The 18,097-nt window shown below is 41.1% G+C and overlaps 1 protein-coding gene across 1 annotated transcript in view; it reads left to right on the top strand.

Moving 5' to 3' along the window:
* Positions 1-15,527, top strand: part of LOC134528619 (cytochrome P450 6j1-like) — a 36,022-nt gene extending 20,495 nt beyond the window's left edge. The window contains exons 5-6 of the mRNA XM_063362371.1: positions 2,037-2,288; positions 15,361-15,527. Coding sequence (XP_063218441.1) covers positions 2,037-2,288; positions 15,361-15,527 — 419 coding nt within the window. The remainder of the gene's footprint in view (positions 1-2,036; positions 2,289-15,360) is intronic.
* Positions 15,528-18,097: the final 2,570 nt, after the last annotated feature.

Here is an 18,097-nt window from a genome sequence, read left to right as displayed (position 1 = left end):
AAGGTCAAGGTCATATTTCAAGGCCAAGGTCAAATTTCAAGGTCAAGGTCAAAGTTCAAGGTCAAGGTCAAAGTTCAAGGTCAAGGTCAAAGGTGTGGTGACCAGATAATTATACTAACATGGTATCAGCACACTCTAGCAGACGAAAACAAAATGGTGATCTCCAGCGGACGAAGACAAGATGGCAGCCATGCTTTGAAAAAAAGTGGTAGGAGTCAGTCTGCCTGCATCCACCATTGAGGAAGGAGCCTGTCGCCATTTTTAGGTTTTTTTGCACTCACCGGGTACGAACCGAGGACGGTGATCGATATAATCAATCAAAATTCGAATAAGTTAATATTTTGATGAATTTTGGAATTCATCCCGATTTTATAACATAAAAATTGCGGATTTCCAAGATGGCGTCTAAATTTCAAGATGGCGGGTGTCACAGCAATAATAATAAATGATTACTGCACTCTAGCGGGTAAGAATTAAACTAACATGGCGTCAGCGCACTCTAGCCGACGATACAATGATGATGGCTTCCAGCATCGAAGACAAGATGGCGGACATGACGTCGTACTAGGTGACGATATATATGAATGGCAAAAAGTGGTGGGGGTCAGTATGCCAGCAGCCACTGTGAGGGAAGGATCGGTCGTCATTTTTAATTTTTTTGCACTCGTCGGGTTAGAACCGAGGACTCTGAACTCCGTGTCGTAAAAGTATGTTTTTTATAAAAAAATTATTAATTGAATTTTTTCATAATTTTTAAAAAAAACTTCATTAAAATCGGATAATAAATAAAAAAGTTAAAGTTGGCGACGGTAACGGAAATTGCAACGGTGACATCATCATCTAATATGGCGGAAAACACATCACCGGAATTTTCGATAACACACAATTACGTCATCAAAAATGGCGGATCCAAGATGGCCGCCGTGATCTACTTGTCCCGTTACGTCATATCCCGTTACGTTATGTCCTGTTACACTGTGTCCCGTTACGTTATGTCCTGTTACACTGTGTCCCGTTACGCTGTGTCCCGTTACACTCATCCAAGATGGCCGCCGTGACGTCAGAGATGTGGCTCGGCTCCGCCACACACCACGCCCCGGACCCTGGCGAAGGGGCCCCCAAACTATACTACTATCCACATATACCGAAATTGTCTGTCATCAGTTATGTTATATTTTGGATGGTAGGCTACATCGTGAATTTTGATTCCGTCAGGTAAAAATTGTTGAAATTTTTTGATCTGTAACTCATGCAATGTTTCGTTCATACATTCTACCGACTTGAAACGTTCTTAAAAAAAGGCTGTTTTCTGTAAAGTCGGTTTACGGACGATAAATTTTACGTGATAACGTCATAAGAATACATTGATGAAAATATGCATACTTTTTAATTTAAAATATTATTTACAGTTTTTGCAAAATTTGATTTAAATAATTTTGTTTAAATATATTCACGAAAAATTAGTTAAAAATCCCCGCCTTAACCTGTTGGATATTATAGAAGATTTTCTCGCACGGTGGTTGAGCGGTTCTTGCACGCTCGGCTCAGGCGAAATGTTACAACTTTTTTCGTGCGTGCAGCCGACGTTCATCGATTTATAAGAAATTTACAAATTTTTTTTTGACGTGACAACGTCTAATAAATCGATGTACGCCTACTGCACGCACGAAAAAGTGTCCCGTTACGTACATTGTTCCGTTACGCTGTGTCCCGTTACGCTCATTGTACGCTTACGCCGCATCTATCTCTCTTCCACTCGACTGTTTATAAAGTGAAGTGAAAAGTTAAAGTGGTTTTCATTGCTTAATTACAACAACAATTTCGGCAATAAAGGTTAATTATTCTTGCTTTTTGAAAATCTGATTACTAGTATAATTTCAAGTATTATTTATTCTATTATTATTAAAATAAAAATGATTCAATTCTGTTCATAAAAGTATGCAATCGTTGCATCAATGTTTTGTTATGACGTTGTCACGTTAAAACTATTGTCCGTAAACCGACTTTACAGACAACCAATTTTTTTTTTCTTCCAGAAACAATACGCAAGTACCCAACCGTGCCCCAGCTGGAGAGGAAGTGTCTGCAGGACTACAAGATCCCGGGGACGGAGATCGTCGTGGAGAAAGGCACCAGCGTCATGATCCCGGTGCTGGGAATTCACCGCGACAAGGACATATGCCCGGAGCCAGAGCGGTTCGACCCTGAACGGTTCACTCCCGAGAACAAGAGCAAGAGGCACCATTTCGCGCACCTCCCGTTCGGCGAAGGACCGAGGATATGCATTGGTGAGTTGCCGCGTCATTTACTTCAACGTCGAACTTAAAAAGTACACTCCCTTTCGACAAGCATAATGCCGGCCGGGACTGCTGAAAGAAATGCACGATGAGTAGAGACCTGAAAAATTCGCGGGTTCATTATGTGCTATAATAAAATTCAAATAATTATACCTAGTAGTATATAATAGTTCCTCCTGAAACTGGCGCTGGCGCGTGGAGCCGGAGCCGGTGTCTGCCATATTTGATTGTGACGTCACGGCGGCCATCTTGGATGACCTTGACCTTGACCTTTGACCTTAACCTTGACTCCAGTGGCCATTTTGGATCCGCCATCTTGGATCCGCCATTTTGGATGACGTAATTGTGTTTTCTCGAACTTTCCGCCATTTTGTTTTCCACCATTTTGAATTATGACGTCACCGTTGCATTTTCCGTTACATACGCCATCTTTAACTTTTTTATTTATTATCCGATTTCAACGAAATTTTTTTTAAAATTTATAAAAAAATTCAATTAATAAAATTTTAATAAATTATTTATAAAAAATATATTTTTACGACACGGAGCTCGGAGTCCTCGGTTCGAACCCGACGAGGTCAAAAAAATTAAAAATGGCGACCGATCCTTCCCCCTGTGGTGGCTGCTGACAGACTGGCCCCCACCACTTTTTTCAAAGCATATATATCGCCAGTGAACATGACGTCATGTCCGCCATCTTGTCTTCGATGTTGGAAGCCATCATCATTGTATCGTCGGCTAGAGTGCGCTGACGCCATGTTAGTTTAATTCTTACCCACTAGAGTGCAGTAATCATTTAATACTGTGACACCCGCCATCTTGAAATTTGGCCGCCATCTTGAAAATCCGTAATTATTTAGCTAGAAATTCGGGAAAAGTTCCAAAATTCATTAAATAAATTTGTAATCTATATACTGATTGATTATATCGACTAAGGTCCTTGGTTCGATCCCTGGCTGATACAAAACAACTTTAATATTTTAAAAAAGAACCACTAAAGTGACAGGTTTGAGAAAATAAAGAACACCGCAAGTACTTAAAAAAAAAATTTATTACATAAATTCAATACACTACTACAAGTACAAAAAAAAAACAGACAAAGAACTAAAGTCTTGTGGATTTCTCGATGCCTGCATCTGCCACCCACGAATTAAAGCGAGGTGGAAAGCCCCACCACTTGACGTATGACAGTCCGTTTCTTCGTTTTATAATCTTCTCCACCAAGCCACTTGTAATTTCCGTTAGCCGTGAACTGCCGCCACATCTTGGAACGTAAAGTTCTGTTAAACCTTTCGACAACGGAGGCTTTGACGTTACTAAATGTAGAGTAGTGTTTGATGCCATACTTCTTCATCAAAGCCTTGAAGGTTGCCTTGTAGAATTCTTTCCCAAGGTCCGTTTGCAGGTGCGACGGTACACGTCCATCACGCAAAATATTGTTCATGGCCTTGGCTACTTCAGTTGCAGTCTTTGATTTGACAGGTCTAGCCCAAGTGAACTTGCTATAAACATCGATGACTGTCAACATGTACTTGAAACCTTTATTCAAACGGGAATACGGTATCATCTCAACAAGGTCCGCCTGGAATAAATCATCAATTCCACGAACTATGACTTTGCGACGAAGGTATTTTCGTCTAGCAGGAGCATGAAGTTCGTGAGCGATTCCGGTTCGACTCATTGTATGTAGCTGGCTTCCCTCAGTTCTTCAAATATGGAGACTATTTCGTTGATGTGCGAATAGTTTCCTACACTAAGCGAAGCATGTAGAATTCTAAGGCGATCAACTAATTCATTGGGGTCGTCCCAATATACATAGTCAAATATCTGACCACTTTCTAGCTTATTTAAACCTTCACCATGTATTGTTAGTTCACTGAAGAGATTAGCGAGAATGTCGATTTTTTCATGATCTACGTCTTTATATACACCACTATCTGGATCGTTATCGCGAAAATGTGCATTGGTTAGCTCTAGCAGCTTTTTGTACTCTTGTAAGTCTTTGTGAGAATATCCTTTAGGCTCCCTGCGAAACAGCAATTCGTACAGACCCGGAGTCCCGCGCGTTTTGAACTCTGCTACACGCACGATATTTCCTGGTAGAAAGTCTATTTCTTTAGTACCGAGGAACCATTTATTATGTTTTCTGTACACTCCGTAGGTCGTGTCATTATTCCGGCTCGTAAACGATATCAGGTATGGTCGGACCATTGCATTAACTTGATGTCCCTTTTTCGGTATTTTCTTCTTGTGCATGGACTCTGTACTTGTTAAGTCCTCTTCTTCTCGATCTGGTTCATACTTTCTCTTCTTTACAGTCGGCATTTCATCTTCAACTTCTGTCTTCACAATGAAGGCTGGTTCTTCCTTGTTTTTAAGTTCGTCGAGACGACTAGTGATTGGTTTAAATATCTCCTCATTTTCCATCTCACGTGCAAGTCTGGTTCGTCTAGCAAGTAAATATTTTTCACGAACAGACTGTATAGCTCGATGAAGGTCACTGGCCAGGTCCGACATTATACTGGCTGAAAACATACTGCAAGTCCTCCTTTTATACTTTTTTATTCGTTCGCAGAAACTTCTTTCTTGTGTGGCAAAATCTGAATTAGTTGTCAAGTGCGAAAGTGATGCTTTCAGACTACTTTGTAAAGTCCTCAATTCGTCACGTCTTTTTGCATTCGATACTTCGATCATGTCGCGAATGCGAGAATCCGAGGCTTCCACACGCTGGTCGATGGCAACGAGATACTCTAATATTTCGTTTTTCACACTTTCTACGTTTTGAGCCAGTAGTATAATGTATTTGCGGATATCAGAGTCGTGGCATACAGTATGTCTGCTGCTGCGTCCGAATTTGGAAATGCTATGACTCATGTTTGACGATAAACTGATCGAAACCTCGTCTGTACCTGCCCTTATATAGAGGCCAGTCCTTTACGATGACTATGAATCCGTGCTCGTCTTTCCAACACAAGGAGCACATGTCTTTAAATTCCTGAAACGTCATGTCAGTGTTTACGTGGTCGTCGTAGGCGTGACGTAAATTAAGTTCGTCCATGCGAAAAAGCACTATAACATTCGCATTATCTCGTAGGAGATGTTTGGGTATTCTACTGTACGTCTGACACAGGTATATGCAGTCTACCTTGGCGTGCCTGCCCATGGAAAAGTACTCTTGTATAATACCCTGCTTCTCGCACATTACATCGTCGAACACAAACACGGAATTAGGCTTTGCTTCGTCGGTAGACACCACATCGGTATTAACGCTAAACGGAAAATACTCCAGTCCTTCCACCGAGCGTAGAACAGTGGCCAAGCGCTGGTACTTTGGCTGTTGCATCGACTTGGAATACAAGTAAACGTTCTCGAACCGAAGACTGTTTGGCTCCTCCAGTAAACTCAGTAGAACGCACGTTTTGCCACAGTTTGACGGTCCCGCCATTATGCAACGTACGGTGGACGGTAATAATACTCCATGCCGCGATTCGCGACCGCTAGTTTCATCGTCTTGCGTAATGCGCACGGGCAAACAAACATCTTGCTTGACGACCTGCATTGTACTAAATAAATTGTATAAAATCAAACACATTTATACTTTCTGGTCAGTTGCGCGTAATGACTCGAAGAGGTAAGAACAATAAACACATCGGTGCAGGACTTGTAAACTCGCTGATAAACAATCTACCATTCGAGCTACACATTCCCAGCTACAGATTTTGCAGCCCCGGCACTAAACTAGCGAAAAGGTTAGCTCGAGGTGACGTGGGCATTAATTCTCTCGACGAAAAGTGCAAGCAGCACGATATTGCGTATTCCCTCAGCAAGGATCTGGAATCCAGGCACCGGGCCGACGAGACATTGGCACAGGAAGCTGAAGATATTAGTAAATCGTCGCACGCGGGACTATCTAAAATCATGAAGGCAAAGACCAAATTAGGAATGGGTGCTCGTCGAACCAGCTCCATCAAGTCAAAGACTAACTCACGCAAGACCAAACGCAAGACTGGAGCAGTCATACAAAGAGCCAAGCAAAAACTACAGACTCTCGACAAGAAGATTAAAGGAGGCTTTCTTCCTTTGCTTTTGCCTGCATTGGGTGCTCTCGGCGGTTTCATCGGTGCAACGAGCGGTATAGTGCGGGCAGTCAACACTTCGAAGAATGAGCGAAAGCAGTTGGAGGAAGCAGAGCGACACAATGCAAGCATGGAAGCCATTGCCATGGGTAAAAAAAACGGTGCAGGACTGTACTTACGTCCTCACAAATCAGGCCGAGGCATGAAAAAGAAACGAAAATCCTAAGTTCTCTGCCGAAACGACCGCTCACCAACGTAGATTTAATAAAGTACGCACGCAAACTGAAAATACCAAATTTCCTTGGCGTGTTTATGCGAGACACTTTACCCAGCAAACCAAAAGCCAACGAACGCGCCATAATTAATTTAGACACGACGGCAGGTCGCGGCACGCACTGGGTAGCGTATATAAAGTCTGGAAAAAAAGCTACTTACTACGACAGTTCCGGTAATTTGAGACCTCCGCCTGAACTTAGGCGGTACCTGGGCCGGACCACTACATTGTTCTACAATTACGAAACGGAACAGAGGCCTAATCAAACAAACTGCGGACACTTGTGTCTTCGCTTTTTAACTAAAAAAATTTAGCTGATAAAAACAATTACTATTTAAAGGTTGTGCAGTGATGATAATTTATTAGTCATGTCGATAACACTTACCTTGACAGGTCACGCATCTGAGCTGCGGGCGGTTCATTTCCCGCCTCTGGATTTAGACGGAGAATGGTGTATCGGACTCGAAGATTTTCAAACGTATAATGCCATACCGAATATCGACGAAGAAAACTGCAAGATCTGCTTCCTGAAAAGCGATGGGACCGCTCATGAAATACAGTTACCTGTTGGATCTTACGAAATTGACGACATTGCAAATTAAATCAGGGATATGTTACCACAGGATGTAGACTTTCAGCTGCGTGGAAATCCAAACACTCAAAAAAGCATTCTAACATGCCGTGAAATTGTCGACTTTACGAAACCTGGGACCAAAGGTTCGATGTTAGGATTCGAATCAAAGGTGTATGATGCAGGAAGAACGTACGAATCTACGCGCGCAGTAAACATTTTGCCTGTGAATGTCATAAGAATAAACTGTAATTTGGCAAGTGGAATGTATCTCAACGGAAGACTAAGCAACATGCTGCACGAGTTTTCGCCGATGGTCCCGCCAGGATATAAACTGGTCGAAGTACCGCAAAGTATCATTTACGTTCCAGTCGTCGTGAAGTGCGCACACGAAGTCGTCGTCAGAATCGTTGACCAGCGAGGACGATTGGTGAATTTTCAAGACGAAGAAATTACATTACGTCTGCACTTGAAGCGATGGGCATAAAGTTCGTAACACCGAACAGTTATAAAAGAAGTCGTATTGATGTGAATAAGAACAGTTCTCTACCAGACATTGGTGCATTAACACCTGACAACATAAAGTATCTTCTCAGTATTGGACAAGTGCCGAATAAATATGGAAGACGAAATCCTCAACGTGGAAGATCCGGTCATTTTTGATGACAGCATTACGAAAATGGAATTGCACGAGTACCAGCCTTTCCTGCTCGGTCCGTACACACTTCCATCGGAAGTACGCATTGCTGTACAGCACCAAGATATTTGTACTTTACCTTTACAGTCATTTCTACGTATAAGAGGCATGCTTACAAAAGCGGATGGTACGCATCCGACAACGACGTCAATATCCTGCAATGGTATTCTTCACCTAATCGAGCGCATTACTTATGTACTCAATGGTGTCGAGGTAGACCAGACGAGAGATGTAGGCATAACATCTGCTATGAAAAATTACCTTTCGCTCACGCCAAATGAACTGTCTGCTGCAAAGATGGCCGGTTGGGCTCTCGAGGATGAATATAAGCTTCCGGTTTATGCCGAAGGAAAGTTCGAAGTTTGTGTTCCTCTGTCCATGCTTCTTGGATTCGCTGAGGACTACAGGCATATAATCATTAATTCGAAACAAGAGCTCGTACTGCTTCTAGCCAACACGCACATCAATGCAATTGTCGTCGCTGCAGAAAACCCTCAAGATGTCTCGCTAACACTACAGTCTATCGAGTGGATGCTGCCCCACATCCAAGTGAGCACCGTTGAACGAGTCAAGATGTTGAAGAACATAGAAAATGGCAAGAACTTCGATGTGCCATTCCGATCCTGGAGCCTGGAAACTTATCCTGGCTTGCCTCATAGTCAGCGTATCAATTGGATAGTAAAGTCCAGCTTCGCTACGGAAAAACCAAGATACATAATCGTCGGCCTTCAGACCGGAAGACAGCTCAATGCAGGAGTAAGTCGTTCCTTATTCGATAACTGTCAATTACGTAATGTAAAAATATTTTTAAACAGCGAAAGTTATCCGTACGTTGATATGAACATGGACTTTGAAAGTGGAAGATTTCTTCTCGCATATCAAATGTATGCCAAGTTTCAGCAAGCTTACTATGGTCGGAGACAGTCACCGATACTGAGTCCCGACAGTTTCAAAAACAAGGCTCCGTTAATGGTGTTTGACGTTTCCAAACAGGATGATCGATTAAATTCAAACATCATCGACTGTAGGATCGAGATAACAACTAGCGGAAATATTCCACCAAACACCTATGCTTTTTGTCTGATACTTCACGATCGGCTTGCTTCGTACAATTGTCGAGACAAACTTGTGAAAATCCTGACATAAATACTGTTTCGTTTTCGATAATAATTCAGTTACGATCGAGCATTGCTAGCGACAAGATGTACTGCAACCTGCAATGTTTCCAGAGCCAAAACGGCTTTGTTCTCAAAGAAATTGCCGTTACCTCCGGAGACAAGACTCGAACCCGCAGCTTCAGACCCCCGTATCCTTGGAAACTACTAGACGAAAAAAGTAAACGGTCGAACGAATGGCTATGCAAATATTATCACGGACTAGAGTGGGACGAAGGAAAAATCCCATACCACCAAGTGAAAAACACACTGAAAGATTTACTAGTTCAAAACGAAACAATATACGTTGCCGGACCTGAACAGAGGAAATGGCTACGAGATCTGTGTAATGTCGGAGCAGTTGAAATTGAAGACCTACAGACCGACTATGGCTGTCCTTCCCTGCGCAAGCTTAGTGAAATATACGATGTGCAGCCAAGTGACAAGTTTGAACGTGTCTGTGCCTGTACAAACTCGCATTTAATGCAGAAATGGCACGCACAGTGTTAGTAGGAGCCTGCATATATAAATGACGTACCTACGTACGTGCCTTCAGTTGACGTTGTACAGCTACTGGGATTCCGGGCATCTACGTACATATACAGAAGCCTGTGATGGAGATGCTCAGCATTGGTGGTTTTCGCACTTTCCTGTGTCCTACGAACCGACTCAGCAGCTATTAGATTGTTGCGAACCTGGAAACTGTGCCGTCTATCACATGAGACCGCACACAATCCTTCCTGCTAGCATCGATGAGGTAGTCGCCTCGTCTGCACGTGCAACACCAAACATGAGCGTGTTGCAACCTGTTGCTACCTGTGATGCTTCTACGCAGATGTCCAAACGACGTTCGTCACGTCGTCGAAGTTCAGGCAGTGAATCTGTCCCAACTAGCACTGCAGTAGAGCCAAGGCGCAGACGTGGTCACAGACGTCATCGACCATGTCTCGCTCGAGATGACGACATCGCAGAAGATGACCAGCCAGAAACCTGTGTTCCTGATCCCGTGACCTGCGAACCAGTTGGAACCGGAGTCGAAGAGGCAGTTCGTGCGGCATTAAAGACTTTGCTTGCGAAAATGCTTAATTCCTTAACCTAACATGCATTTGTGTAATTTTTATAAATAAATGTGTAAAACCTGAACTTGCGTTTGTTTTTTATTTCTACAATTTTTAGGTACCTAATAATAATTAATTTTAAATACAGACAATATTTTGAATAATGTAGTATTCCAGTAGACCGCGGGTATATAAGCGAACTTCAGACGAGTGGACCCTCAGTCTACCTCTGGCCTTGGTGCAGTACGGACCTGCTCTCTTCAGTAAGTTTCGTGAGATTTAGTTACTGCTCCAATGTCGAGCGGGATAGACTGTTTACCGTCAGCAGCGGGGACCTCGATGGCAGCAACGATGATGGAGTCGGAGATTCCGATACCGGATGCAGAGGAAACCACGGCAGCGGAGAGCTCAATGGCTGCATTGTCGACAGCTGTGGAGATCCCGATACCGACTTCAATTAATGAAGAGCGTACTTTGCATCAGTGCAAATACTGTGGCGCATCATTTACTAACACTTCAAGCGCGTGCAGACATGAAAGAAGCAGTTGTCCGAATAATTTACTGAAACGAATACAATTTCGGTGCAATAAGTGCGGTAAACTAATTTCACGTCTCGACAGCTTATATCGTCATTACATAAAATGCTCCGCGACAGTGAGGTGCAAGTATAATGAACATGGTTATTGTTTTGACTCATGTGTTGAACAAGCTAATGAGAATATATAAGTGAGACCCTGGTGATATGAACTTCAGTCCGTCTCTGGCTGTGGTGATGAACGGATCGGGTAGTCAGACTTGAATAATAGACCAGTATCTAGCTATTATTGAGAACTCGATGGCATCATTACCAGTATCTAACACCAACCTGGATCGAAGGTCTACCATCATCAGTGCAGAGCACGATGACAACGACGTCTACAGCTACACCTGCTCTCTCAGCACAGCAGGAGATTTCGACGCGTGCATCATCTTCCGCAGAGCAGACCTCAAAGGCTTCCGAAGTTAACATGTCAGCAGTGTTACAATGGTTGTCAACAATTCCACTGTCATTGATAAAGGAAGGAGCATCCAACGGTGTTCCATCACCCAACTGTACGTACTGTGACAAGATCAAAAACTTGAAATTACGTGATTATGTAATACACAATTGTAATAATAACTCTGAACGTATTAAATATCAGTGCAACAGGTGTTTAAGCAAGTTTATACACTATGGAAGATTAAAACGACACCTCAGGAATTGTAATAGACTGGCTGTACATTCATCAGAATCAAGCTGTATATTTTGTAACAAAACATTAGCAACTATTCGAAGTGCTAAACAACATGAAATATATCACTGTCCTTTTAATGAAGTCGATAATTCGGTTTTGTGTGAAAATTGTAGTGTACCAATATGTCGACCTGATAGACTGAATAGACATTTCAAGTCATGTAAAGGGCTTAGTCCATACAATAAGAAGACTGTTTGAATCGAGAAATCCACAAGACTTTAGTTCTTTGTCTGTGTATTTTTTGTACTTGTAGTAGTGTATTGAATTTATGTATAATTTTTTTTTAAAGTACTTGCGGTGTTTTTTATTTCCACAAACCTGTCACTTTAGTGGTTCTTTTTTAAAATATTAAAGTTGTTTTGTATCAGCCAGGGATCGAACCAAGGACCTTAGTCGATATAATCAATCAGTATATAGATTACAAATTTATTTAATGAATTTTGGAACTTTTCCCGAATTTCTAGCTAAATAATTACGGATTTTCAAGATGGCGGCCAAATTTCAAGATGGCGGGTGTCACAGTAATAAATGATTACTGCACTCTAGCGGGTAAGAATTAAACTAACATGGCGTCAGCGCACTCTAGCCGACGATACAATGATGATGGCTTCCAACATCGAAGACAAGATGGCGGACATGACGTCATGTTCACTGGCGATATATATGCTTTGAAAAAAGTGGTGGGGGCCAGTCTGTCAGCAGCCACCACAGGGGGAAAGATCGGTCGCCATTTTTAATTTTTTTGACCTCGTCGGGTTCGAACCGAGGACTCCGAGCTCCGTGTCGTAAAAATATATTTTTTATAAATAATTTATTAAAATTTTATTAAATGAATTTTTTTATAAATTTTAAAAAAAATTTCGTTGAAATCGGATAATAAATAAAAAATTTAAAGATGGCGGACGTAACAGAAAATGCAACAGTGACGTCATAATTCAAAATGGCGGAAAACAAAATGGCTGAAAGTTCGAGAAAACACAATTACGTCATCCAAAATGGCGGATCCAAGATGGCGGATCCAAAATGGCCACTGGAGTCAAGGTTAAGGTCAAAGGTCAAGGTCAAGGTCATCCAAGATGTCCGCCGTGACGTCACAATCAAATATGGTGGACACCGGCTCCGGCTCCACGCGCCAGCGCCAGTTTCAGGAGGAACTATTATATACTACTATACCTTAGTGCTGCTTCTGCCATTGGTCCACTGTTAATCTGGAGTAATGAGGGCCAATTAGAGACCCTCACTCATAGAAGTGTCGAATCACAAGCCACCCAGTCGAGACGACTCACAAGTCAACAGCCAAAGAATAGTTGGCATTTGCCCGAGTGTGTAAAGTATATTTGAGTCGATCCTAAAGGTCATTGAACCCGCGAATTTTTCCGGTCTCTAACGATCAGACCTCGGGTGGTCTACCTGTGAGTAAACAAAACTCTATCCGAGATTCGTCAGCGCTACTACTGGTAGAGTTCATTGGACGTGTACTCGCCTGCAGTCATCCTACACTATCGCAGGTTTAAGGCTATATGGTGGTAGCTACAATAGGTAGTGACTAGATGTAAGCTTTTGGACATACGCCATTGCTAAGCTTAATTTGTGTTTTTGTCTTTTTTTTTTGTAGTTTCCTTCTACAGACATACATGTGCTTAGCAATGGCGTATGTCCAAAAGCTTACATCAAGTCATGCACTCCCATTGCACAAATCTTACAAAGATAATAACAATAGGTAGTGTTTCTTTAAAATCCACCTGAAATGTCAATTTCATTTGCTATTACGTGGTAACGTTAAGATAGTAAGATATATTTATCTACCGTCAGCACAGAGAAGCTGATAGTGTATTAGCCTGTGATTAAAAAATTCTTTAGCAATAGAAACACAGAACAGCTTCAACCCAAGGCCTGGACCTGCTGGCAGAGTGTCCTTGCGACGATACCGTTGCACCCTGAAGCTTCAGGCCTCTGTACATACGACAAATACTTCAGCCAGGGACGTTTGGAAAAAAAGGGGGCGGAGTTATCATTTTTTTAAAGTTAATACTTTGCAAGTACACGCAGACCCACACAGCGAGGGGCTTGTAATTGATTTAATATTGCCATGAAAATGTAGTGCATTCCCTATCGCAAAAACAGTTGAGCGCATGAAAAATTGTTTCGAATAAAATTTGTCGTAAATTCTATGCTCTACAATAATAGATGTTACATCACTGGAGCAATAGAAACCGAGATAATCGCGAAAAACTTTATTTTTTTACCTTAGACCTTGAATAACTTACCACGCAGACACGAGATTATTTTGAGACTTTTGGGACAACTTTTAGAACGCCAAAATGAAGGTATATACGAAAATTAAGCTCATTATCTCTCATTCCGAGGTTGATCGCTAATTTGAATGGACTATTGAGGCAGTAGCTTATAAACTATAGGTACCAACACTATTATTGTAACTAAAAATTTTCAAAAATCGATGAATTACAGACAATTCCAACCCAGTCAATCCAAAAGATGATTAAACTAGACTTAAATTATTCCATTTTGAGCTGAAACCAAATGGGTAAATTATTATTAAAAACAACAGATTACGGACACAAAGCAGGATATAACTATAAAAAGAGTTATAAAAAAAGGGTTTTGTCTGTAAAGTCGGTTTACGGACGATAATTTTAAGTGAGAACGTCATAAGAAAACATCGATAAAAAACTGCATAGTTTTTAATTTTCAAATATTATTTACAGTTTTTGCAAATTTAATTTTAAATAATTTTGTTTATATAAAATCACGAATTAGTTAAAAAGCCCGCATTAACCTGTTTGATATTAGAGAAGATTTAATCGCAAGGTGGTTTGCCGGTTCTTGCACGCTAGGCTCAGGTGGAATGTGACAATGAGTCATGCTTTTTCCGTGCGTGTAGCTGGCGTTCATAGATTTATAAGGACGTTATCACGTCAAATCTAACTTGGTGTTAAAACAAGAAATGTTACTGTGTGTTGGACAAGGGTACGCTGGATGACATGCATTAAAAACTGGGTTAATGCCACGACGAGCAGCAGAAATTCACATGGTTTACGATGTCCAGAGACCGGAAAAATTCGTGGATTCAACTACCTCTAGGATAGCCTCCATTATCCTCTGCATTTTTTCAAGCAAACACGTGTGTTCATTTGGGTGCTAACTTGTGAGGCGTCTCCACTAAGGTAGCTTGTGATTCGATGATTCTTTGGTAGATAATCTCTCATTGGCCCAGAGAGCTCAGGTTAAACTGCGAGCCAATAGCAAAACCAGCAGAAATTGTACACGTGTTTGGATTTCAGCTTATCACGAAATTAATCGCGAATTTTTCCGGTCTCTGGCGATGTCGTCTCGTCGACGCGACGTGGCCTAGCGGACAGTCCCGGTCGAAGCTGTCACCCGCAGCTGTCCCTGTCCCTCAGGCGTGACAACTAAGACGACACTCGAGTGGTTTGGTACGCGCTATATGTAGTCCAGTGTCACCTCGCCTCCCTGCACAGCAGATTCAGTCGCTATTTTTATTTTATATTTGCCCTCACCGGGTTCGAACCGAGGACTCAGAGCTCCATGTTGTAAAAGTATGCTTTTTAAAAATTGAATTTTTTTTATAAATTTTGAAATTTTTTTCATTAAAATCGGATAATAAATAAAGATTTTAAAGATGGCGGCCGTAACGGTGAATTGCAACAGTGACGTCATAATCCTAGATGACGTCAGAGGCTTATCGGAGGCTGTAGACATGGATGCTTAAGCCTCTTTTAGGATTTTATGTTCTTCTTAAGGCAAAATGACTTTCGAGGTTTTTTTTTTCGAAATCCTGACGTGAGAACGATCGGTCATTGACCCGGCGCGGGCACCGCGGCCTGAAGCCTGTGCCAGAACCCCCTCTTGTGTACTACTCACAGCCGTGCGTGTGACGAGTGAGTGGTGACACCGCACGGTCCCTGTATGTCCCGCAGGCATGAGGTTCGGCCAGATGCAGGTGAAGACGGCGCTGGTGCACATCCTGACCACCTACCAGGTGCGGCGTTGCGCCCAGACGCCTGTGCCGCCGAAGAAGACGCCCTCGGGGGTCTCCGTGGTCGCCCTGAAGGACATCGCCCTGGCCTTCCACAAGATCACGTGATCACCCCGTCACGGGAAGCCTTCTGTTCACAGACGAGAGAGACAAACGCCCGATCGAGCATCTTCGAGTTTTTTTTTGACGTGACATCTAATAAATCGATGAACGCAGGCTGCAAGCACCACGAAACAATGTCCCGTTACGCACATTGTCCCGTTACTCTATGTCCCGTTACGCTCATTGTACGCTTGCGCCGCATCTTATCTCTCTTCCACTCGATTGGAACAACCATCGTTTTGACTTTTTTCGATGCACATTAAACTTGAAACACTCCCATTCGTTTCCTAGTTTTCCTATCATCGTCCTATCCTTAACAGAATAACACAGGTTGGAAGGAGTTAAATAGAAAAACATGTATAAAAGTTATAGTTAAAATAATCTCTTCGTTAAAGTAATAAACATATTTGAATTAATGAGTGCAAATAAAAGTAAATTTATCGATTAAGTTGTAGATTTCATTTCACTCCTTCTTTGTATCCATACAAAATAGTGATAAATCAATAAAAATAATTCAATTTTATTCATAAAAGTATGCAATCATTTCATCGATGTTTTGTTATTACGTTGTCACTTTGTCGCGTTAAACTATCGTCCGTAAACCCACTTTACAGACAATCAATTTTTTTTTGTTCATTGTAAATAAATATGGCTGTGTTGATAAAAGGAAAGACCATAAACAAGGCAACGGTATTTATTTGTAATTGTTTTTAGAGGAAAATACCTAATTGAAGAAACGTACTTCGTGGATTTGTATATTTTTCATACCGTATAAAATCTATGAAGTCTTTGTCTTCCACAAATATATTCTCGGAACGCCCCATATTCCGTAAATGTTTATTTTGGACCACCCATGATAACTAATGGTCAATTATGTTAGGTTGGCTACATTATAAATACTTTAAAATAATGTGGACGGTTGATTTGGTTAAGATAGCTACATTAAAGATACTGTGAAATCATGTAAACAGTTTACTAGCGCTGGATAGCTACATATTAAAAAGTTATTTGCTAAGCAACCATAAAATGATTTTACAGTATTTTTAATGTAGCTATACTTACCTAATATAACCGCAATGTTTTAAAGTATTTATAATGTAGCTAACCTATCCTAATCGACCGCAAAATTTAACGCCACACCGGTTTATACAATGAGATAGAACGGAAAAAAAGCGAGCATGAACTTGGGTGAACTTCGGGTGTGGCTCTCTCGTCTGTGCAATGAAGGCTCCCCCCCCCCCACTCCCTCGGATGCCATCTAGCGGGGAACAGCTGTAACGTGTCGCCGTTGCAAAACGCGAAAATACCTACTGACTCATGACGTATGTTCCGTTCTCGTCTCAAACAAAATATTAGGAAAGGGCATTTGATACTCAACGCTAGTCTTATATTTTAAATGAGTTTTGTTCAAAAAAAAATTTTTCCATGTTATTTAGCAGATTTTGTATTCATTTATATAAATAAATCAAATGAAAAATCGTACTTGCCTTAAATGATTTCAACAAGCTCATTTGTTGGATGCGATGTTTGTGTCAGTCGATGTGTAGCGAAACAGTGGTTCGCAACCATGAATCATAACTTTCATCGATACTGGGTCGTATTAACATAGGGAAAAAATTTTAAATTCAAAAATATTTTCGCGAGCCGAAGTTAAACGGTAATTGTAATTTTAGAATCATCTTCATAGGAGACTTACCTTGGACGAGGTGCACGAAGCATACTTAAAAAAAAAAAAGAAAAGAAAAAAAGAAAAAAAAAGAAGCCAGTTATGGGGACTGTCAACCGAAGTGAAAACTTTAAACTTTGTTTTTAAATGTGTAATATGACATTTCTCCGCCAAATGTACGTAAGAAAATGATTTTGGTACTATATAAGTACGATGTCAGCATGATATCATTTATCCTTACATAATTTTTTAGTCATAACAGATGTCAGTGGATTGTAAAAATTACGTAAAAATTCATTACCTAGCTATGACTTACCAGTGATGTCAGACCTAGGTCATGTATTCACGTGGTCAAATTAACTTCACTTACTGCTACTACAGCATGTCGGTGATGCGAACCAACATGATTTTACCCATCCAAAAAAGAGTCCAACACGCACATGATACAGTCGAGTATGTACAATGTATTAGTGTATATATTCGTATACATGTACACAGGCCTCTGGGATTCGCCAGTCTGGCGCAACACTTCACTAGCATGTCGGTGACGCGAACCCATTAGTTTTGCCCCTACCAAAAATCGCTCAACGCGGCTAAAGAATGTTTTCACTTCAATAAAAAAAACCGATTTATTCTTATATTATAAATGTTCGAGGTAAATTGTACAATGGTTGAAATATTGAATTAAAAGAAAAACTATTGGAATCGGCTACCAACATTAATAAGAAATCAAAAATACAGTTTTAAGAATTTTTTCTATTTGTTTATCTGTTTTTTTTCCGGCATCACTCAAAAACTGCTTGACTGATTTTCATGAATTTTTTTATTAGTAAGGTCTTTAGGCTAACTTAAGCTCGAGAAAAAAAAAAAAAAAAAAAAATATATATATATATAAAGAATTATATCCCTA

The sequence above is a fragment of the Bacillus rossius genome, chromosome 1 (genome assembly GCF_032445375.1).
Source record: "Bacillus rossius redtenbacheri isolate Brsri chromosome 1, Brsri_v3, whole genome shotgun sequence".
Lineage (NCBI taxonomy): Eukaryota > Metazoa > Arthropoda > Insecta > Phasmatodea > Bacillidae > Bacillus > Bacillus rossius.
This window is presented reverse-complemented; position numbering and strand designations above follow the sequence as displayed.